Genomic DNA, 25,420 nt, shown 5'->3' on the forward strand with positions numbered 1-25,420 from the left:
CTATGGAATGCGGACTCAGCATCAGCAGTGAAAAAACTGAGATGGTGCTTTTTACCCGCAAACGCAGTATACCGGAATTTACCCTCCCATCCCTAAACGGGAAGGAAATCAAACTCTCTACCGAGGTTAAATATCTCGGAGTTATTCTAGACAGGAAGCTTGACTGGAAGCGAAATGTGGAGGAACGATCCAGGAAAGCCACAATGGCTCTCTACGCTTGTAAGTCGGCAATCGGAAAAAGGTGGGGTCTCCAGCCACGCATAGTCCATTGGATCTATACGGCAGTGGTGAGACCCATACTCTTCTACGCCGTCACCATATGGTGGACGGCACTCGATATCGAATCTAACAGGAGTAAAGTAACGAGAGTGCAGAGGATGGCGGCAATGCTCACCAGCGGTGCCCTTCCCTCCACTCCCACCAAAGCTCTTGAAACCATATTATTCCTTCTCCCAACTGATCTATATGGCAGATACTGTGCCTCCTGCAACGCGGCGAGGCTCAACGCTATCGAACCATGGAGGGATTGCAGGTTTGGTCACACCCGGATCCTGAAGCAAGTCCCTGAAACCTTCTTGAAATTGGACCATACAACATCGCCCCCTTGCTGGGACAACAAATTTTCCACAAGAATCCCAGAGAGGAACGAGTGGGCAAACGGCGTAGAGCCGGGATCACACGAAATCTCCGTTTTTACAGATGGCTCTAAACTAAACAACAGAGTCGGCAGCGGGATATTCTCGGAGAAGCTCAATCTAAGCGAGAGCTTTCGCCTACCTGATCACTGCAGTGTTTTTCAGGCTGAACTCATAGCTATCTGGGAAGCAGCCCGCTATCTGGCTAACCTACAGGTAACCAAATCTATTTCAATTTTCTCTGACAGCCAAGCTGCCATAAAATCCCTGCAATGCAGTAACACCTCGTCACTAGTGGCATTGAAGTGCAGAGAAACCCTCAACAAACTAGCTGAAAATTGCAACCTAAGCATAATATGGGTTCCTGGCCACTGTGACATCTCAGGAAACTGCGCTGCGGATGAGCTAGCTAGGGAAGGCACCAACTTGCAACCAACAACCTCCGCTGATTGGGCCAGCCCTCCTCTAAACACTTGCAAATACCACCTGCGATCTCTTTTCACGGATCAGGCAAACGCCAGATGGGCGAGGGAACCTACATGTAGTATATCCAAGCAAATCTGGCCTAAGCTGGATGAAAAGAGATCGCGATCGGTGATATTATTAAACCGTATCTCTATAAGCCCACTAGTGGGCCTTCTTACAGGTCACTGTCTCATGGGCACTCACGGTGCCTATATGGGCCTGCAGACAAATTACTTCTGCCGCAGCTGCAGGGACGAGGAGGAGATAGAAAGTGTTGAGCACTATCTGTGCCACTGTCCCGCACTGTCAAAAACCAGGTACCAATGCCTCCACAGACACTCTTTTGGGTGCCTTGCGGAGCTTGAATCTATAAACCCAAACGATATCTTGCGTTTCATTAGGCAAACGCGCTGGTTTGGCCTCACTGGGGTCTAAACTCTCCTCTTCTTCGAAAGTAGGGTAATAGGAAATAGGGGCCCCCTGCGTGGTAGCACAACGGGCCACAACGGCCTACGTGAGTCTCCGCTCGGACAGCGGAGGCAGCCACTCTAACCTAACCTAACCTAACCTATATGAGCACTTAATAAAATAACAATAGGCATAAGGAGTATGCAGTTTTGGAAATTTACAGCCACCGATTGCACTGATTATTTATCTGAAGCCACCAATACATTACAATTATGAGCAGAAAGAAAAATACAACGCAGTAATTTGGGTCAATTATGTTTAAAATTTTTATTTAATAAAAATAAATTATATAAAATATAAATTGTTTATTATTATTTTTTTTTTCTTAAGTGTATTACAGTCAAGTACTACTATAAGGTTTCGAAATGACCATAAGCATAAATATCAATATGATTTTCTCTTACAATTCGCTTATCATCCATATTGCTTAGAGCTATTGGAATATTTTACGAAACAGTAAGTAAGACAAACTTGTCCGCTTGAGCGAAAATATGCCACTAATATTTAGTCATACAAAATGTTAGATATACAGTAGAAAAAGTTTGAAATAATTCACGATAGAAAAGAAACAGAGGTGCGGAAGATCAACCACCTCCCACGCATTATTTCGTACGAGCGCCTCGTACTCCTCTTGCATCGCCGTTTTCAATTCACCCGCCTCGTTGCTTGACACTGCCTCACATACTGCCATTGGTATATTAACATTTGATTTTCGTAATAAGCTCACTATATGATTCTGCTTCCTCAGCCTACTCTTTATACCTTCTCTCAAGATATACCGCTGTCGACCTGGTTCAAAATTATCAGAGTCCTCTTCTTCCCTCGGAAACTTATTCATTGGTGATTCAAATGTATCGGAGTCCACTTCTTTTGTTTCTGTATTACTGCTGACCGTTTTTATACTTTCAGTTTTGTTTAAATCTACTGGCACAAGGTTCATTACCTCATCAGCGCTGTTACTCAAAATCTCTTCTTCTACGTTAATAACTCCTTTTTGCTTAATATTTACAATAAAATATACGTCTCGGCTCAATATTACGTTGCGTTTGATCTTGTCATAAAGACGATATGCTTTGGCGTTTTCCGAGTATCCCACCATTGTATACGCTTTCCCCTTGCTACGGAATTTCTTGGTGTGCGTTTTGTCGAGAGCTATCGCAGTAGAACAAAAAATTCTCAAGCAACTAACGTCGGGTTTCTTTCCCATCCAAACTTCGTATGGCGTTGTATTCAACAATGCATTTGTAGGTGATCGGTTTCTTAAGTAAGCTGTACATGCAATGGCTTCTGCCCTAAAACTTTCATCCATACCTGCACTTACCAACATTTTTCTAGCCATTTCTACCAAAGTTCGATTAAACCGATTAAACAAAATGGCGTTGCGGAACGTAGGGGACTGTCAATTGTCTTTTCATGCCATTACTTTTAAGAAATTTGTCAAATTCAATATTCACATATTCCGCCCCATTATCGCTTCTTAATGCTTTTAATTTTCGGCCAGTTTGTCGCTCAGCCATACTCACATAAGTTTAAAATACATCTAAGACCTCGCTTTTACCCGGGGTGGACATGAGCTTAGCACCTACTAAGCGACCGTATATGTATACGATAAGCGAGAGCACAATTGTTACTTCGTCAAATTCAACGACTGCTCTTTAGTTTGATTTCGATGGTCGTACAGTAAGCAAGTGCCGCACGCGCACTTAAAACAGAGTACCAAAGAATGCGTGCGACACGTGCTCACAGTTCAAACATTGAAATCAAACTTAATAATAAATGATTTTGCTTTCGTGCACGCTACGCGTTCGTGTATACTAACACATTCTCAATTTGGCAAGCGTGTAAATGTAGTGGTGCCCACCGCTACTTTTACTTTTGATAGAGTAAAGGTGAACATATCTACTTGTGCCAACAATCATAGTAACAAAATACTTTGCACCTCCAATCGAACATTTGTTTATAAGCCCACACACATCAGTGTGCACTAATACTAATACTAATAAAACTCTGTTGTTTTTTGTTTGAGAACTCTCATATGGCTTTGCATGACACTTGCTTTTCATACAATTTATACAACTTTCTACTTCTGGTGCTGCATCAAATTTTAATCCACGTACTAGTTGTTTATTTTGCAGTTCTCGTAAGCTTTGCAAATTTAGATGTCCGTAGCGTGCGTGCCATTTAATAAGCTCATATTTGCCACTGTTAGAGAAATATAACGTTTTGCTGGGTATTTCACTCAAAAACGAATTCTTAAATGGAGTCGCTCTGAATAACATTTTACCTTCGTGCATAATAAGGGCACACAATCTTTACGAAAATTTACAGTACAACCATTTACAATAGCTTTTCCAATTGATACGAAATTACATTGCAGCTCGGGTACGTACAATACTTCCTTCAAAATGAATTTGTTTCCATTCATATTCAACACGATATTCCACGGCCACTCGACTTTAATGTTTTACCGCCGGCGATCTCAATTACTTCGCTGTGTGACTCAGAGCAATAAAACATATTTCTATGAGCACACATACAAGCCGAAGCTCCACTGTCCAAACACCATGCAGATTCACTGATACCATTATTGGCTGCAATAAATACAGCGAGTGAACTTACTCTTGTGTGATTTTAGCGATTTTTCTTTGCGTGAGTGTTTTCTTTACTTTTCTGGTTACATTTTGCTGGGTAGTGTCCCTTTATTCCGCATTTGTGACACCTAACATTATTGGTTCTCATATCCCTCTTTGAACCGCTATTACTTTTCTTATTGGTATTTTTGCCTTCGCCACGTGCTTCAAAAGCTTGAGTTTGAGCATTCTCAAAGTTCTGCTCGTTGTTCTCACGTCGAGCAAATTCTTCCACGAGTTTAATTTTCAAAACTTTAAAGTTTGGCAACTGGTCACGCGTTTCCATTTATATAATACATTTTTGCTCTTAAACCTATAAACTCTTTTATTAACTTCCCATTACGTTCATCCTTCATCATACCTAGAACCTTCTTATACAACTGAGGAGAATTAAAAATATTTTCCTCTGGATATGAGGATGTATCGAAAAATTTTGAAATATTATCACGAATATCATTATAAAAGTCATCAGTTTGAATATCATATATGAATGAATCAGTATCCATATAATTCAAAGCAATATTATTTTTATATTTCTCTTTGACATAATCAAAATGAAAACTATACATTTTAAATTTAGAAAGTTCTAATACGGTAAAACCAATATGTATCGGTTTATTGTACAGAGTTGACACTTGTTTTAGTTGAATCGCTTTTAAATTATTAGAAAATTTGCTTAGACTTTGAAAATTTGGGTTTGCTATTAAGGCCCTAGCAACTAATTTTTTCCTACCTCTTCCCCCAATACTAGTATTTTCCCAATCTTGTACTAATTTAACAGCTACTCTTTTATCTACATTTTCCATAGTATTCCCATACAAAGCATTATGCAATAATTTAAAGAAATTTTCCTCAAACTTATTTTCTGCTAAAGTTCTATGATAATTATTTAAATCAATATATTTTTTTAACCAATCTGATTGATTAAATTGTAGAATTCTATGAATTTTCTTTAATACAATTCCATGCTTAATACATTGTTGTAAATTTCTATAATAAATAATATAATTTATTTTGTTTCTCAAATCACCAATCAACTTTGATTTTTTCATTGAGCCAACTTTTTTATTTTCAAAACAAAATGGTAAATCATTATGAATTTTGTGAGTGGTTATGGGATAATCCAACTTACTTCTAGTATGTATCCGACTAAAGAATCTTCTGGTATGCTAATACCGTCAAACTCCTCTACGTTTTCAATCCATTCAAAATTAATATGAGGGAGATATTGTGACATAGCATAACCATATAAGTTATTAACATCTAAATAAATTATATAATTTGAAGATTTAGTCGCATCGTAATCACTTAAATATTTATTGTTAGCAACTGAACGCCGTTTGCAACATTGAACAATCCCGCCCCTAATTCCCGACACTATAAAATTATGCATGTTTTCATCAGAAAACAATTCTAATTCTATTCTAGTTATTTTGGGCACTGCGTTCCAAGATAATCCTGGAGATGTATAATATTGACAAGGGTCTAGTCGATAAATTCCTTTACATAATTTTCTAAAATTTTCAAAAATGTCACTGAGGAGTAGCACATCTACTTTTAGATATAATAATAAATAATCAAATAAATTGGAACAATTAAATGTTGTCCAAACATTTTGTGCATGCTGATAATCATCGATACTACACGATTCATTTGATAATTTATTAAAGAAATGTGAACGATCAGGTAATTGTGTTTCGTTGAGACGTTCTTCTGAATATAAGTAGGCATATGGAAAAATACCGTTGCGTTTCATTAAATCAAAGTGACGATCGTTGGGGAAATAAGCCTTTGTTATTTCTAAATCATTATTGCTTAAGTTCTTAGCTAAAGGGTCTAAGCTAGAAGGCATGAATCGAAATGAATCTAAAAACCTAAGTTCAATGGTATCTTCATTATTAACATATATTCTCTTTGATATTGAAATTTACAACTTTTGGTTTAATATTTATATCCTCCACTACAGATGACAACTCTTTAATAAATAAATGACAATCATATTTAGATAAATTATGAAAAAAATATTGGAATAAAATTTGATATCTGATATTCTAAATTACATTTATTATGTGCTGGACCTCTATATTCACCAGTTAAATGGCAATGGTCTGCTACCCTATTATTTAATAAAAGTTCCATTCCCTAAATATGGCAAAATATATCCTCGTTTTGACGCCTAAGTTGGCTGGCAGTTAATGGATGCATTCTAACTGTTTTATTCAAATATAGGTGATAAATATCTAAAACATCATCGAAAATACTTTTACAAAAATGTTCTGGAGCATCAACACCACTATATATTTTATAACGATTCAGTTGGTTATTATATGAGCACTTAATAAAATAACAATAGGCATAAGGAGTATGCAGTTTTGGAAATATACATCCACCGGTTGCACTGATTAATTATCTGGAGCCACCAATACATTACAATTATGGGCAGAAAGAAAAATACAACGCAGAAATTTGTGGTCAATTATGTTTAAAATTTTTATTTAATAAAAATAAATTATATAAAATATAAATTGTTTATTATTATTTTTTTTTTCTTAAGTGTATTACAGTCAAGTACTACTATCAGGTTTTGAAATGACCATAAGCATAAGTATCAATATGATTTTCTCGTACAATTCGCTTATCATCCATATTGCTTAGAGCTATTGGAATATTTTACGAAACAGTAAGTAAGACCAACTTGTCCGCTTGAGCGAAAATTTACCAGTAATTATGAATAAATAAATGTTAGATATACAGTAGAAAAGGTTTGAGATAATTCACTATAGAAAAGAAACAGAGGTGCTTTTCAGCGTACTTATATTAATGTTTTTACAATACTCCTCTTCACTAATATATGTATATAATTTATAAATTCATTAAGTTATTTCATTTCAAGTCCAAGTAATTTTGTACACTTTTTATGATTTACTATACAAAGGTTTTTGGTAAATACATCCGCTACCATATCTTTAGTGGAACAGTATTTCAATTCAATTAGTTTATTCTCATAACATTCTCTTATATGATGGTATCTAACATCTTTATGTTTGCTTCTATTTTGGTAAATAGGATTTTTAACCAGATTCATTGCGCTTAGATTATCTCCATAAATATCAATAGTATCAAGTTTTAAATATAACCATGTTTCATTAAAAAGTTTTCGTAAATATATAGCTTATTTTGCCGCTGCTCAAAGGGCCATGTACTCGGCCTCTGTGCTGCTTAGTGCGACAGATGTTTGCTTTTTGCATTCCCACGAAAACGCTGCACCGGCTAAAAATAAAACGTAGCCCGTAAACGATTTTCTGTCCGAGGGGTCTCCAGCCTAATCTGCGTCCACATAACCTTTGATTGGTTTACTAGTTTTCACGTATTTCAGCTTAACATTGGACGTCGCATATAGGTAACGTAGTATGTGTTTAGCCGCTGTCATGTGTTCTTTATGAGGATTTGCATTTCTCTGTGACAACTTGCAAACATAGTGAAGAATATCTGGTCCTGACGAAATTGCTATGTACATTAAGGAACCGATGACAGACTGTTACTCTGTAGTGTTAACGCCTTCACACGTATCACTGCTGCAGTTTACTTGGTAATTGACCTCTAATGGTGCAGCAACCGGCCGGCATTCACTAATACCAAACTCCTTCAAAATGTTGTTTATATGCTGCTTCTGCCCCAAATATATCGTACCAATTTCGTTTTCCCGCTCGATTTCAAGTCCCAAAAAATGATGCACTGGACCTTTATCGATTATCTGAAAAACATTTACAATAGTTTCTATAGTTTCTATTAACTCAAAAAGGTTCGAACAAGCTATCAGCAAAACGTCGACGTAAACTGCGATAATATTTGTACTAAATTTGGATGCCTTGTTGTATAAGCATGCTTTGTAACCCATATTTTTTAGAACTGAGACCAATTTCTCATTCCAGATACGCCCTGATTGTTTGATGCCATAAATAGATTTTTTCAGTTTAAGTACTCTTCCTCTCTCATCGTTAAATGCCACCGGTTGGGTCATTTCTACGTTTTAATGCAAGTTTCCTTTGAGGTACGCTGTCGACACATCTATTTGGTGAAGGTGAAGTTGATATTCCGCTGCTATCGCCAATACCATCCTTATAGTACGTAAAGTACGACTGGTGAGTACGTTTCTGTGTAGTTCACACCAAACTTTTGGCTACATTCCTTGACAACCAACCGGGCTTTGAAACGTTCAATTTCACCACATTGGTTCTTCTTTAACGAAAATACCCAATTGCATCCGATTACTCTCAGCTCATGTGGAAGATCAACCACCTCCCACGCATTATTTCGTACGAGCGCCTCGTACTCCTCTTGCATCGCCGTTTTCAATTCACCCGCCTCGTTGCTTGACACTACCTCACATACTGCCATTGGTATATTAACATCTGATTTTCGTAATAAGCTCACTATATGATTCTGCTTCCTCAGCCTACTCTTTATACCTTCTCTCAAGATATACCGCTGTCGACCGCTGTCAGAGTCCTCTTCTTCCCTCGGAAACTTATTCATTGGTGACTCAAATGTATCGAAGTCTACCTCTTTTGTTTCTGTATCACTGCTGACCGTTTTTATACTTTCAGCTTTGTTTAAATCTACTGGGACAAGGTTCATTACCTCATCAGCGCTGTTACTCAAAATCTCTTCTTCTACGTTAATAACTTCTTTTTGCTCTGTATTTTCAATGAAATATACGTCTCGGCTCAATATTACATTGCGTTTGATCTTGTCATTAAGACGATATGATTTTGCGTTTTCCGAGTATCCCACCATTGTATACCCTTTCCCCTTGCTACGGAATTTCTTGGTTTGAGTTTTGTTGAGAGCTATGGCAGTAGAACAAAAATTCTCAACCAACTAACGTCGGGTTTCTTGCCCATTCAAACTTCGTATGGCGTTGTATTCAACAATGCTTTTGTAGGTGATCGGTTTCTTAAGTAAGCTGCACATGCAATGGCTTCTGCCCAAAAAATTTCATCCATAACTGCACTTACCAACATTTTTCTAGCCATTTCTACCAAAGTTCGGTTAAACCGCCCCGCAACGCCGTTTTGTTGCGGAGTGTAGGGGACCGTCAATTGCCTTTTGATGCCATTACTTTTAAGAAATTTGTCAAATTCAATATTCACATATTCCGCCCCATTATCGCTTCTTAATGATTTTAATTTTCGCCCCGTTTGACGCTCAGCCATACTCACGTAAGTTTTAAATACATCTAAGACCTCGCTTTTACCCGGGGTGGACGTGAGCTTAGCACCTGCTAAGCGACCGTATATGTATACGATAAGAGAGCACAATTTCTACTTCGTCAAAATCAACGACAGCTCTTTTAGTTTGATTTCGATGGTCGTACAGTAAGGAAGTGTCGCGCGCGCGCTTAAAACAGAGTACCAAAGAGTGCGTGTGGCACGTGCTCAAAGTTCAAACATTGAAATCAAACTGGATAATAATTGATTTTGCTTTCGTGCACGCTTCGCGTTCGTGTATACTAACACAGTCTCAATTTGGTAACCGTGTAAATGTAGTGGTGCCCACCGCTGCTTTTACTTCTGACAGAGTAAAGGTGAATATATCTACTTCTGCCAACAATCATAGTAACAAAATACTTTGCACCACAAACTGTGTATAAACCGTATGTAATTTAAAACTAAATGTATACATTGATGCATTATACACTTTATTTTCCAACAGACTTTTTCTAAAATCACTTAAACTCAATGTAGAAGTTACACACTTTTTTATCCCCTTAATTTTTTTTTAGGTTCATTTATATCGTTATCAATTTTAAACGAATACAATTTTGCTCTTAAACCTATAAACTCTTTTATTAACTTCCCATTACGTTCATCCTTCATCATACCTAGAACTTTCTTATTCAACTGAGGAAAATTAAAAATATTTTCCTTTGTATATGAGGATGTATCAAAAAATTTTGAAATATCGCGAATACATTATAAAAGTCATCAGTTTGAATATCATATATGAATGAATAATATAATTCAAAGCAATATTATTTTTATATTTCTCTTTGATATAATCAAAATGAAAACTATACATTTTAAATTTAGAAAGTTCTAATACGGTAAAACCAATATGTATCGGTTTATTGTACAGAGTTGACACTTGTTTTAATTGAATCGCTTTTAAATTATTAGAAAATTTGCTTAGACTATGGAAATTTGGTTTAATAATTTGGTACGGCGGTTTTCAAAGAAATTTTGTCTGATTGTATGATTTTTAATAATCGGCGATTGCCCATATTGCTTTTTTTAAATGTATGAAAACATTTATTTGAAGCAATTTTTTTTAATTTTATAATTTATTTAATAATTTGGAAAAAATTTAAACAACGTGACATCAGGACGGACAAGGCGACAGCTGTTTCGATTATACCTTGTAAATCTCTTCAAAGCCTTTTCTCCCGGGAGTGGGAGTCGAACTCGCACCCCTACGATAGTTGAAATGGTTGTAAACGCATTCAGCTACGTCATGCCTGTTGTGAAGTCTTTCCCAATTGCCTTCTTTTTGCATATTTTAATCTTTTACACATTGCATACTTCGTATGCAATTATGTGTTAAAGCTATGCTTGGTACGGCGGTTTTCAAAGAAACTTTGGTTTTGTTGTTGTTTTCGTTCTATTTATAGAACTACAACGAATTAACAAATTTTGTCTGTTTGTATGATTTTTAATAATCGGGGATTGCCCATATTGCTTTTTTAAATGTATGAAAAAATTTATTTGAAGCAATTTTTTTTTAATTTTATAATTTATTTAATAATTTGGGAAAAATTTAAACAACGTGACAGCAGGACGGACAAGGTGACATCTGTTTCGATTATACCTTGTAAATCTCTTCAAAGCCTTTTCTCCCGGGAGTGGGAGTCGAACTCGCACCCCTACGATAGTTGAAATGGTTGTAAACGCATTCAGCTACGTCATGCCTGTTGTGAAGTCTTTCTCAATTGCCTTCTTTTTGCATATTTTAATCTTTTACACATTGCATACTTCGTATGCAATTATGTGTTAAAGCTATGCTTGGTACGGCGGTTTTCAAAGAAACTTTGGTTTTGTTGCTGTTTTCGTTCTATTTATAGAACTACAACGAATTAACCAATTTTGTCTGTTTGTATGATTTTTAATAATCGGGGATTGCCCATATTGCTTTTTTTAAATGTATGAAAACATTTATTTGAAGCAATTTTTTGCAATTTTTTTGCTATTAAGGTCCTAGCAACTAATTTTTTCCTACCTCTTCCCCCAATACTAGTATTATCCCAATCTTTTACTAATTTAACATCTACTCTTTTATCTACATTTTCCATAGTTTTCCCATACACAGCATTATTCAATAATTTAAAGACATTTTCCTCAAACTTATTTGCTGCTAATGCCCTATGATAATTGTTTAAATCAATATATTTTTTTAACCAATCTGATTGATTAAATTGTATAATTCTATGAATTTTCTTTAATACAAGTCCATGTTTAATATATTGTTGTAAATTTCTATAATGAATAATATAATTTATTTTGTTTCTCAAATCACCAATCAACTTTGATTTTTTCATTGAGCCAACTTTTTTATTTTCAAAACAAAAGGGTAAATCATTATGAATTTTGTGAGTGGTTATGGGATAATCTAAATTTACTTCTAGTATGTATCCGACTAAAGAATCTTCTGGTATGCTAATAACGTCAAACTCCTCTACGTTTTCAATCCATTCAAAATTATTATTAGGGAGATATTGTGACATAGAATAACCATATAAGTTATTAATATCTAAATAAACTATTTAATTTGAATACTTAGTCGCATCGTAATCACTTAAATTTTTATTGTTAGCAACTGAACGCCGTTTTCAACATTGAAAAATCCCGCCCTAATTCCCGACACTATAAAATTATGCATGTTTTCATCAGAAAACAATTCTAATTATATTCTAGTTATTTTGAGCACTGCGTCCCAAGATAATCCTGGAGATGTATAATATTGGCAAGGGTCTAGTCGATAAATTCATTTGCATAATTTTCTAAAATTTTCAAAAATGTCACTGAGGAGTAGCACATCTACTTTTAGATATAATAATAAATAATCAAATAAATTGGAACAATTAAATGTTGTCCAAACATTTTGTTCATGCTGATAATCATCGATACAACACGATTCATTTGATAATTTATTAAAGAAATGTGAACGATCAGGTAATTGTGTTTCGTTGAGACGTTCTTCTGAATCTAAGTAGTCATATGGAAAAATATCTTTGCGTTTCATTAAATCAAAGTGGTAATCGTTGGGGAAATAAGCCTTTGTTATTTCTAAATCATTATTACTTAAGTTCTTAGCTAAAGTGTCTAAGCTAGAAGGCATGAATCGAAATGAATCTAAAAACCTAAGTTCAATGGTATCTTCATTATTAACATATATTCTCTTTGATATTGAAATATACAACTTTTTGTTTAAGCGAATAATATTTATATCCTCCACTACAGATGACAACTCTTTAATAAATAAATGACAATCATATTTAGATAAATTGTGAAAAAAAATATTGGAATAAAATTTGATATCTGATATTCTAAATTACATTTATTATGTGCTGGACCTCTATATTCACCAGTTAAATGGCAATATATCCTCGTTTTGACGCCTAAGTTGGTTGGCTGTTAATGGATGCATTCTAACTGTTTTACTCAAATATAGGTGATAAATATTTAAAACATCATCGAAAATACTTTTAAAAAATTTTTTGGAGTATCAACACCGCTATATATTTTAAAACGATTCAGTTGGTTATTATATGAGCACTTAATAAAATAACAATAGACATAAGGAATATGTTCTTGTACACATTGAGTCCTACTAGAATTTTGAATATCTATTTGTTTTAGAATACATTCGACATCTGCATATATAGTAAATGGTATATCTAATTGTTTTTTGAAATTTTCAAATTTTAATATTCTTTTCGCAGGTGTAGGCATGCGTGTAACACTTTTTCTACAATGTTTTTTATGAGTTAGTAATTTTTCTTCCTTCTCAAAATATATTAAAGATGTATTGCAAAAATAAAATTTATTCTTTTGTCTTGTAACTTGATCCCTCATTAATCTACTTAAATTTTTTATCCAAACATACTGGCTTTCATTGAAATCATCACTGTATAAAGAAATAAGATTAATGTGATGTGATTTTTCTTCTTTTGTTAAATAATAGGGTCCTACTTACTTACTTACTTAATTGGCGCTTAACCGTCTAAACGGTTATGGCCGTCCAACAAGGCGCGCCAGTCGCTCCTTCGCTCCGCCAACCGGCGCCAATTGGTCACACCAAGGGAGTTTAGATCGTTTTCCACCTGGTCCTTCCAACGTAGTGGGGGCCGCCCTCTACCTCTGCTTCCATAGGCGGGTTCCGATAGAAACACTTTCTTGGCCGGAGCATCATCTTTCATTCGCAAAACATGGCCTAGCCAGCGCAGCCGCTGCGTTTTAATTCGCTAGGCTATGTTGATGTCTGCGTATAGCTCGTACAGCTCATCATTAAATCTTCTTCGGTACTCGCCATCGCCAACGCGTAGAGGTCCATAAATCTTTCGAAGAACTTTTCTCTCGAACACTCCCAAAGCCGCTTCATCTGCTGTTGTCATGGTCCATGCTTCTGCCCCATATAGCAGGACGGGTACGATAAGTGACTTGTAGAGTATGATTTTCGTTCGCCGAGAGAGGACTTTACTTTTCAATTGCCTACCTAGTCCAAAGTAGCATTTATTGGCAAGATTGAATCTTCGCTGGATTTCAGTGCTGATGTTGTTGCTAGTGTTGATGCTGGTTCCCATATAAACGAAGTCTTTTACTATTTCGAAATTATGGCTGCCAACAGTAGCGTGGTTGCCAAGGCGCATATGCGCTGACTCTTTGCTCGATGACAGCAGGTACTTCGTTTTGTCCTCATTCACCATCAAACCCATCTTTACCGCTTCTTTTTCCAGCTTGGAGTAAGCAGAACTAACAGCGCGGGTGTTTAGGCCGATGATATCAATGTCATCAGCATATGCCAGTAATTGCACGCTTTTATAGTATATTGTTCCAGTGCGGTTAAGTTCTGCAGCTAGTATAATTTTCTCCAGTATCAAATTAAAGAAATCGCACGATAGGGGGTCACCCTGTCTGAAACCTCGTTTAGGTTCGAACGGCTCGGAGAGGTCCTTCCCAGGGTCCTACTACCAAACTGTCTTCTTTACCAAACACATTTACACTAATATCTGGATTGTTTGTTTCAAATATCTTTTATTTGTAATGCGAAACTTAAATTTTCAATCAACAATTATCATTAGTTAAAGTTATAATGGAATCTTGGATATTAATAATGAAGAACAACTTTCTCTATTTTTTGAGGGTTGGTAAAGAGATGAAATTATGGCCCAATTAAAGCAATATATATCATTGTTAAAAATATTAATACAAGCTTTTTTATCTGCTATTACTTTTGGTAGTGGTATGTATAATGAGCCTCTAATTGGTTGGTATTTATTTATGTTTACTTCTAGATGAATAATTTCACTTAGACTCCAACCACTATCTCGCTCTTGAAATGTTTTCATTTTTTCAATCAATTTACTAAACTCTACCTTAATTATTTCACCAAAATTATTGTTCTACATAAATGCTTCAGTCATTAATGTTTGGTGTGACATTAATACGAATTCTTCAATATTTTCTTTTATTTGAATATATTTACAAAATAAGTCAAAGTTAAATTTATGCTTTCATGCTTTTCTATAGATTTCTGTAAAATTGATCTGCACTTCGTTAAAATATTTTTCAAAAAAATTTTTAACAATTAAATCATTGGGTTGATCGTTTTCCAAAACGTATGTCTCAATACGATTATTAAACATAGCGTTAATACATTTAACATTTACATTATACATACAATTCTTTTTATGCATATCTGTTCTCAAGTGTGCTGTCCATACATTTTGTTTCACTTGAATTTTACATTGCTCGCAAAAAATGGGGCTTTTTTATAACTTGATGTTTCATTGTAATATGTCTATCTAAACTCCTCTTCCGAGTATATACCTTTTCACAAAAACTACACGGATACATTTTTATTTTTTTGATTAATTGGCTTTTTCGAGCTTTTTTCCTTTGAAATTGCTTTTAAATCCTTAAGAGCTTGATTCTTATGTGGAATATGCCTACAACGGTGTTAAAGAAGTAACGATGTATAAGTATGAAACTTTATCACTGTTTATTAGAAGTGATCCTGGTTAACCACGGTTGAAAATCCTTATAAAATGTTTATCCGTGAAATATAGATGAGTCCTGAGCGGCTTTAAACAATTTACTTAATTTTTTACCGAAAAGATGTCCAATTTATATACATTGACACAAGTAGTCCTTATCTTTCTGAATGTATGTATATGGATGGATGTGACTGTGTCGGTATGTATTTTGCGGTTTGTTGATATATATATAATTTATATGCTGTCATGCCATTAAGGAACCAAAATGGTTGCAATCAATGTGTTTTATTAAAATACAAAACAAAAACCTCAAAATTTTGTGATAAAGAAATCACAAGTTCATATCATAGATGCCCTTTAGTTAATTATGAAATTCTCATGTATTTATATGGGTCAGTATGTACATAAAAACTTACAACCTAATAAAAAGGAAAATAAAATGTTCAATCTGCCCCTGATCGGGTTTCTATGTTTTATACTTACGGAATATCTGATAACGTATTTAATTAAATGAAATACAGCATGCGGTTTTATTTACTTATATACATGTAAATATGTTTCAATGTTGTACGGTTAAGCTCTGCTAAATGCAAAAAGCTCTAAGGTTTTTCTTATAAATCAGCCAGAATACAAAGAACGGAACACAAAGCGAAAAAACGTATGCGCCTAAATGTAGGCAACGAAATTGTTTAGCATCACATATATGTGTGTCAGTGAGTATATACTTTTCTTTTCACATTTTTCCTCTCACCATTTGAGTTAGAATCCCCATTTCCATACTAATCCACGACGATGTTAGAAGAGGACCAACCGCCAAATGGTGCTGTGACTCGCACAGAGGAACATCCGTCACAACAGTTACGAGAGGCTGAAGGGGCCTCGAATACTCTAAACCAAAAGGGCAAGGGGGGGGGGGGGGGGGGGGGGGGCGACGACGTCACGATGAAGGTGCTGGAGGGGGACAAACAGCCCAATGGTGTTGCGAGTCCTACAGATAAACCTCAAACACAGTAAAGTGGCGTCGAGCGAACTCCTCCTAACCCTTGAGGAGGGTTCGTTTGACGTGGCGCTGATCCAGGAGCCATGGCTCTCATCGGGAAGAAAGGTTTCTGGCCTTAGCGCGCGCGGGTGTGGCGTTTACTACGCGCAAACGGAAGGACGGGTGCGAGCTGTAGTAATGGAAAGAAAACAGCTTCATTCATATATGCTGCCTAATTACACTACTGAGGACCTCGTAGTGGTGGCCGTTGAGCAAAAAAATAAGCAGGCATTTATCCTGGAGTCCTGCTACATGGCCCATTCTGCGGAGGTTCCACCGATGGAGTGCAAGAGGCTAACACAGGACGAAGGGCGCAATGGGCGGTTGGTCATAGGCCCGGATGCAAATGTGCACCACAATGCGTGGGGAGGAGCAGATACGAACGAGAGAGGCGACTCTCTATTTTGTTTCATCTGCAAACCAATTTGCAGATAGCCAGCAGGTAAAATGTCCCTACATACATTGGTCCAACATCCAGCAATGTTTTGGATATTACATTGAGCTCCGTGCGTGATATATCAAGGTATAATTGGATGGTTCTTTATAGACCATCGTTCTCCGACCATGCGTATATCTGCAGCATCCCCCTAAAGAGGGTAGAGAAGGGAGAAACCTTTAGAAACCCTAGGTCAACAAACTGGACTAAATTACAGAAACAGGTAGAAACAAAACTGGGACAACCCAAAGAGGTGGCCAATGTGGAGGAGCTGGAGGAGTCGAATGAATTCCTAACAAGGACGCTTATAACTGCGTATAACAAAGCTGAGCTGAGTCTTCTAAGAAGATAGGTAAAAGAAATGCTTAAGCTCTTAAAGACCGCGGAAGGCGAAGCATGTTGGGACGAGTACAGGGATCTACTGAGGCTCTAAAAGCGTGAAATTTTCAGGGTGAAAAGAATCTCATGGAAAATTTCTGTACGGGCATAGAGTGCCCCAGCGAAACAGCACGGTTGAAAAAAGTCCTAGCAAGTGAAAACATAGTCCAGGGACTAATAAAGAAAGAGTACGGGGAGTGGTCACGTTATAGTGAGGAATCCCTTGAGGTGCTCCTCGACACACATTTCCCATCGGGAGACGGTTTAGAAGAGCCAGCAAACGTCACTCACACTTCGATGACGGAGCGGGTAGTGGCGGTCTTGGTGGCCGATACCAAGATCTAATGGGCAGTGAAAAAGTTTTTTAAGTTTAAATCGCCGGGCTCGGACGGTATATTCCCGGCCATGCTACAAGTTTCAAGTATGGCGCTCGTGGAATGGCTTAAAATAATATTCGATGGGTGCATAAGGCTGAATCATGTACCGCACTCTTGGAGAACTGCTAGTGTAGCTTTCTTACCAAAGCGGGGAAGATCGATCACGTGTATTCCAAGGACTATATACCCATTAGCTTAACATCATTTCTGCTCAAAACCTTTGAGAGGCTGATAGATGTGTACATAAAGTCCAAAGTGGATGAAAACCTGCCAACACAGCATGCGTACACCAAAGGCAAGTCGGTAGACACCGCATTGCATAGGGTGGTAATAAGCATAGAGAAATCCATGGAATATAAGGAGTATGCTCTAGGAGTCTTCTGGGGCATTACTGGGGCTTTAAATAATGTTTCTATATGCGCGATTATGTATGGTCTTAGTTACATTAAAGTACATCCCGCCTTAATCAGATGGATCGGTTGCATGTTAAATTGCAGGAAGATTACATCACAATGGGGATTGTACGAGGCAACGAAATCAGTGGACAGGGGCACACCGCAGGTAGGGGTGCTATCGCCTCTGCTGTGTACGCTGGTCATCAACCAACTGCTCAGGCGATTCGATGAGGTACCCCTTAAAACTTACGGCTTACGCAGATAACGTTGCAATTGTCATAAGTGGAAAGTGCCTTCCAACGATTAGTTCTTTGATGGATCGAGCGCTTCGGGATATTCATACCTAGGCATCTAATGTCGGGTTGAAAGTCAATGCGGAGAAGACGGATATGGTCTTGCTTACAAGGAGGTACGAGGTCCCAAATTGGACCGGGCTTAAGTTAAGAGGGGTGACCATAGAGGAGAAATCGTGCACAAAATATCTAGGAATCATCCTGTACAGTAAGCTGTCATGGAAGCTCAACGTGAAGGAGAGGGTCAAGAAGGCCTCCTCGCACTCTATGCATGTAAAAGAATGCTGGGGTGTACGTGTGGGCTTATCGCCCTTTCTTTCTCATTGGGTTTTTACAGCGATTGTAAGCCCTATTTTATACTATGGAGTTCTTGTTTGGTGGAAAGCCACACAAAAAACAACATACCTCAAAAAATTAGAGGGGGTATGAAAACTATCGATGCTTACCATTACGGGAGCCCTAAGCACAACCCCGACGGCTGCACTGTATGCCATTCTGCACATTTCACCTGTAGACCTTGTAGCGAAGAACATAGCATTAACAACTGCAACCAGGCTCGGTGCCTCGGGGGAGCTTGAGCACCGACCATATGGCCATAGTAGTATAGCGTCATTAATCACAAGACGAACAGACTACCCGATTCCCTATCTGCGCTTCGAGGGAAATCTTAAGGTCACAATAGAGGTGGACGGTTGGCGCAAGGGTACGCAAATGGCGGACGAGGCGGATGTGTATGCAGATGGTTCCAAAGTAGTTTTTTTTTTTTTTTTTTACGAGGAGGAAGCATCGAAAGCCTCATAGTCAGTGTGGGACTTTAACCGCACTAAACCTCCTACCGTCTGAGTACCCATTTACCCCCCGGTACTACCGTCAATTATTCAGTCGGGAGGTAGGTTTAGCACTAAGCTCTACGTCTGTCGGGGTCACGTTGCTGTACTTAGATAGTGCCGCGGTATGGTTAACGCTGGGACTGACACGCCCTGCTTACTACCTGAATGTGCTTGACGCATAACACTTCTACGAATATTTGCAAGCCTACCTTAAACACTGTGCATATAGTGCTTGTGGCATGCTTGTGCGTTCGACTACTTGTATTGTAGGGTTTTGTTTTTTATATATGTATATATGTGTAAATAAATTATATATGTATAAATAGGATTTTTTTTTTTTAAGTTTTTATTTTTTTATTTCAATAGGTTTTTCCGTTTTTCTTTTTTTTTCCACAATACGTAACGGGGCTTTCCTCGTACTTCCACCGGTTGGAGAGGTATTCTCTCCAATCCGAGTATAAACTCTGATTACATGTGAGACGTTTACCCTCATACTCGTTGTTTCTACGGTTGGAGAGGCCTTGTCTCCAATCCGTAGGTTTGTCGTTGCGTGTATGTTGACTGCTTTTGGTCGCACGGTTGAAGAGGCCGTGTCTCCAATCCGTGCTTTATTTCTTCACCTGGGGCAGTATTCGAACGGTTGAAGAGGCCTTGTCTCCAATCCGTCGCCTGGTTTGCTATTACATTACCTACATATATTACGGTATTTTCTTATTTTATCATTCTCACGCCGCTAATTGTACGGAGGCCTTGCATGCAATATGTGCTCGGCTCGATCCCCTCCGCCGTAGCAATTTGTTATCCACCCACACAACTCGACTGTTCAATGTTCGCTGCTGCGCCGTAGCCTTTTAAGACTTCGTAGACACTTCATTATTTCCGCTATTACATCGCACGCCGCTGACCATTTTACCTTGCTTTGTAGCATGCATCCAACAATTGTTTCAGGAGTGTAATCCTCTCCAAATATTCTGGACAGTTTGCATCTCGAGCTTTAGAACCTAGGACACTCGAAAAATACATGGTAAACATCTTCTACTGTATCGCCCAAAGTAGTGCAAGGAGTAGGGTCCAAAGTAGTGCAAGGAGTAGGGTCTGCGGTATACTGTGCTAATCCGGAAATAAGCAGATCCTACAGGCTGCCGGATTACTGTAGCGTTCCAAACGGAAATATTAGCCGTAACCAAAACAGCAGAAACCCTGGAAGAGAATAGCTTAAGCTGCAACCGTGTTAACTTTTATATTGATAGTCAAGCAGCAATTAAGGCAATAATCTCGCATAGCACAGCATCTAAATGCGTGTTAGAGTGTAAGCAGTCTCTGGGGAGAATCGGGACAGGGAAAAGCATACATCTATATTGGGTCCCAGGCCATATGGGAATAGATGGGAATGAAAAAGTGGACGAACTAGCTAAAAAGGGCGCATCCTTTGAAGCTTGCTCCGTAGACGTCCCAATTAGACTGGGCGAGATTAAGCGATGGCGAGAGGTGCACATGATCGACCAAGCGGGAAAGGCGAAGATTATGTGTAGGTCTTACAACCTTAGACTAACAAAGTTGCTTCTAACATTAAAAAGAGAGGACTGTAGACTCATGACGGGTATCTTTGCAGGACACTGCACTTGCCAGGCGAAGACTCCTGCTATTAGGAGTGCTACAGGACCGGCCAGTTCAACCTAACCTAACCTATGTGTTCGAAATATGAGTCAAATCGGACCACAAATACGATTTTTGTGAATATCTCGATCCTTGCGTCACCTAGCGGCGATTTTTTTCATTGGTAAAGCGACCTATAAAAAATCGCCCCTAGATGGCGCAAGGGTCGAGATATTCACAAAAATCGTATTTATGGTCCCGATTTGACTCATATCTCGAACACATAATACATACAAGAATAAAAAGCGACATAGTACAAAAAACGCCGCCAGGTGGCGCAAGGATCGAGATATAAAAAAAATCATATTTGTGGTCCGATTCGGCTCATATTTGGAACACAACATATTACATACAGAAATCGCTTTATAAAAAAAAAATCCCGCTAAGTGCGGCAAGGATCGAGATATTAAAAATAATCCTATTTGTGCTCCGATTTTGCTCATATTTGGAACAAATATTACATACAGTCCGGTAGAAGTGACATAAAAATACTTTGAAGTTCGAGGAGGGACAAGCATACGGTGCGCCGAGTCGAGGAAATTCTTTGGAAGGATTATGTATTGAGGACTTAGATTGCAACAAATTGTCAGGAAAGAGTCCTTGTAATAATGAGTCACTAAATAAACTATGTAAATAGAATGAGAAATAATAGGCAATTAAATAAAAACTAAGAATTTGAAACTAAAATAATAAAAAAAAAAAATGTTAGTTAAACGGTTTTATTGAAAACAATACTTACATTAAGTAATTATAATACTAAAAGCTAGAAAATGATTAGGTAAGTCCTAGGTACTAGGTACTAATGTAAGTATTGTTTTCAATAAAACCGTTTAACTTACATTTTTTTTTTATTATTACAAGTCTCAATTAATCCTTAAATTTACTTAGAAAATATACTTGATTACTTACTTGCTGAATACGTATGGATCTAGCAGATCCATTGCGCAAAGGATCAAAAATGCTAAATTTCAAAACTGGAAAACTTGTTTCTTTTCCACGTAGATCAAATATTCCATTGATTTCCTCCACCAGCTTTTCAAATTGCCTCTTGACTTTTTCTTCGTGCCTGAATTCCTCTAATAAAAGCTTATATAATTCCAAAGGCGTTGGATCAGGGTCGGAAACGTTTGCCTAAAATTAAAATTTTTTCATTTAGGTAAAAAAAAATATTATAACAACAACTATTCCTGAATTTTGTATCGTATTATCCCTGAAGGCATGAAGAAAAAAAATTGTGGTAAATCTGTTTATTACTTACCATCACAACAGTAACATGCGTAAAAACTAACAACAGCTCAGACTCGATTTTCAAGTAAAAGGCGAGTGGTTTGTTTTTGCAAAACATCTAAGGTCCGTATCGTGTTATACCATCCATGATCGAAATAAATTTTTTAAATCGCAATAGCTCTGAAATGGCTAACCGGATTAGGCAAATACATATGTGAAATGGTGGCTGCCAGTACGCATTAGATCCATAACTTATTATCATTTGTACCACTGTTTTGGAAGATCCATAACTATCGTTTGAGCGAAAATGAATTTAGATACGTGATCGTATAACACGATACGGGCCCAGGTTTTACCCAACTCGATTCTGAGCAAGCGCTCTTTTTTTTTACACATGAGGCCCAATATCCCCCTAGAGCTTTAGAACGTATTAAAAAAAGAAAAAAACTGTCATATATTCTTTAAATTCAATTGTTTTTTTGGTTCCGTAGATGTCACTTTCAAATTATTATGTAAAATCAGAATGTATCGAAAATCAAGTTAGTTTCCCTATTTAAAAATACTCCAGCTCTGTTTCATCACAAAAGGAACAAGAAAATCGATGAATAGTTTTAAACGATCAAATAATATATGCGCACCAGGCATCAATAATTACGAACCTTTTATAAAGCAAAATTACTGTGTGCATGTTAAGCTGTATAGGTAGAGCATTTTGGTCGAAAAATATACTGTGCAAAATGTCAGTCGCATCTGGTGACTCTTAGAACTGCAACAGTGCATTTGAAAATTTTGAAAACCCTATGCATTCAGGGAGAAACAGGTTATATGAAATAACACAAAGTTACTTAAAATACAATAGTGAAATAATGAATTGACGCCATTTTCCTTGTCGATCTGAGAATGATTTTATGTAATATTTTCCCCGGACCTCATTCTTTAAAATGGCATACACCATTTTTACTTTGTTTTGGAAAGGTGTGAACATGGAAGCGTGCAACAACATCGCAAGCTTGCGGTAGCTGGAGGATCCAAAGTCAAGGCACGCACTCGCGGTTTGAAGGGTTCGATAAAGCGCAGATCCCCGTGGTACCAAAAGCTAAAGTATGGATACCATATGTAACAAAGTCGGAGGATACGCTGCGACTTTTGCAGAGTCAGAACCGGAATATACCGACTAAGGATTGTAAGGCACTTACTTTATCTCAGCCTACGGAGGAGGGTTACCACTACATCTTCCAAATAAACAAGCAGACCGAGGATATATTTTACACGCAACTTGACAAAATGTCCTGGGGTACAGGAAAAATTTATATGCCACCCGGGAAAAGAAGTCCCATGGAAAACAAACCCCACACGCTAGAAGCTTTTGCTTGTGGTGCTTGTTACCAGTTAAAACCGCATTTATATCCGGCAAAGGGACCATCCACGTTGTTAACACTCCCCAAAACCTTCGAGAAGTGTTTTTATCGCTGCAACAACAGAAGGAGGTACGAATGATAGAGGTGTGTCTCTATTTATTTATTTATTGGATGTGAAAGAGGGTGAATTTCGTCGAATATAATTCTTCTAATAGAATGTGGAACATATAGTGGCTAAACGAGCGTGACCACCTACAACACCGGCGCACTGGCTGATACAACCCTGCCACCCACTTAACACATCACACACTAGCACTAACACATACACATACATAAATTGTCAAAACACACATATCATGGACATATACGGCGTTATTATAACACATATACATGGACATATACGGCTTAGTATAACCAAAGATTATCGAAAATAAAGATGTTGCAGGCGCAAACTTCGGTGGAAAGCAGCGGAGCGTAACAAAATTCTATTAGGTCACTTTCACCACACCAAAAACTTTAACACAATTTTCAACATAATTTAAGCACAGAAATACACTGATTGGAGGTTTAGAGAGTAAAAGTTAAAATTCTGAACACATTACCTGAATAAAAAGTGTATAAATAATTATTAAATAACAAATACAGACAGTGATAGTTAACAAATTCTGCTGTGGCAAGTGGTGAATGTGACCTACTAGAAGTTTTGTGAAGCTTGCTCCACACGATTTTTCGTCCCTGCAACATCTTTATTATGGATAATCTTTGGTATAACACAACGCGACGCGAGGAGTCATTTTCAACCAAGTGAAACCAATTTCGTATCATATAAGAGCATTCATTGACTTCACTGACTCTCAGTGACTATCGGTGACTGCAGGTGATTGTCTTACCTTTTCTCGTATTATATAGCTACGCAAAGTGTCACGAACAGTCATTTTTGCTGTCAAAATATTCACTTGCTTCTAGGTCGCTTTTGCTTCATTCACTTCGTATTGTCGTTTTTTATCATTTTTTAGTCAAATTGAAGAGTATTAACATTTCGTAAAAAAAAGATTGAAATTTTCCATAGATAGCCGATAAAGATCATATTTAGAGCTTCGTTCAATGTGGATGCATATTTCGTCAAATTTTACATTAATAAAAAAAAAATATAAGCGATACCTATAAAAATTATAGCCCGGGACCCAAAATGTTAATCCTTTCGTAATAAAAGTCCTTCAGAAAAAATTATTGGTGGTATGGCCTAGAAGGTTCAACGTGTTCATATCAAATCGTTCCCGAGATTGTCGGGCTTGTACCTTAATGGTGCTTGTTACCGGATATATATCCGGTAAAGGACCATCAACATCAATGACACTCCCCGAAACTTAAGGGGAGTTTCTTTATCGCTACAACAACAACAACAACAACTGTTGGTTATGGTTTTTCAATAACAAGTTTCTAGTGTTAGTAGAAAAATTTTAAAGTGTCCCTACGGGTTTCAAATCCAGATATTTAGGAGAATGGATTGGTAAAAAATTCGTTTCATTTGGATGAAACGTATCTCAGTTGTTGGCCCGTACTTTTATTCTGTTCTTAAACAATAAAAGTCCGGATTTATATTTTATTTTCGGACTTATAAAACAAATATCTGGATTTTATTTTTTGTGTGGATTTTTTTGAAAAAGAGGCATGATTCGTCATGAAAGTGCTATAGGTAGCCCCGAAATCCCATACACTTTCACTGGTTTGAATCGAGCTCAAGGCCTAACAATAAATTTTTTTTATTTTTGTTATGATATATGTTTTCTTAATTGAAAAAATTTTAAATTAGAATAGAAGAAAGAAAAAATTTAGGCAACTGCCAAAGCTCGTTGTATAGATCCATTTCGGGAACTGCTAAATTCCTTCATCGGCAACGTTCAGGCGCGACTGCTAATAACCATTCAGCTATCACAGCGGTTTTTTGTTCGCCTTCATTA

General features: G+C 37.2%; 1 protein-coding gene across 1 annotated transcript in view; it reads right to left on the minus strand.

The window, feature by feature from the left end:
• Window positions 1–25,420, minus strand: part of lobo (lost boys) — a 1,557,146-nt gene that overhangs the window by 263,153 nt on the left and 1,268,573 nt on the right. Inside the window, exon 6 of the mRNA XM_067763814.1 lies at window positions 21,784–22,005. Coding sequence (XP_067619915.1) covers window positions 21,784–22,005 — 222 coding nt within the window. The remainder of the gene's footprint in view (window positions 1–21,783; window positions 22,006–25,420) is intronic.

The sequence above is a fragment of the Eurosta solidaginis genome, chromosome 1, assembly GCF_040869045.1.
Source record: "Eurosta solidaginis isolate ZX-2024a chromosome 1, ASM4086904v1, whole genome shotgun sequence".
NCBI lineage: Eukaryota > Metazoa > Arthropoda > Insecta > Diptera > Tephritidae > Eurosta > Eurosta solidaginis.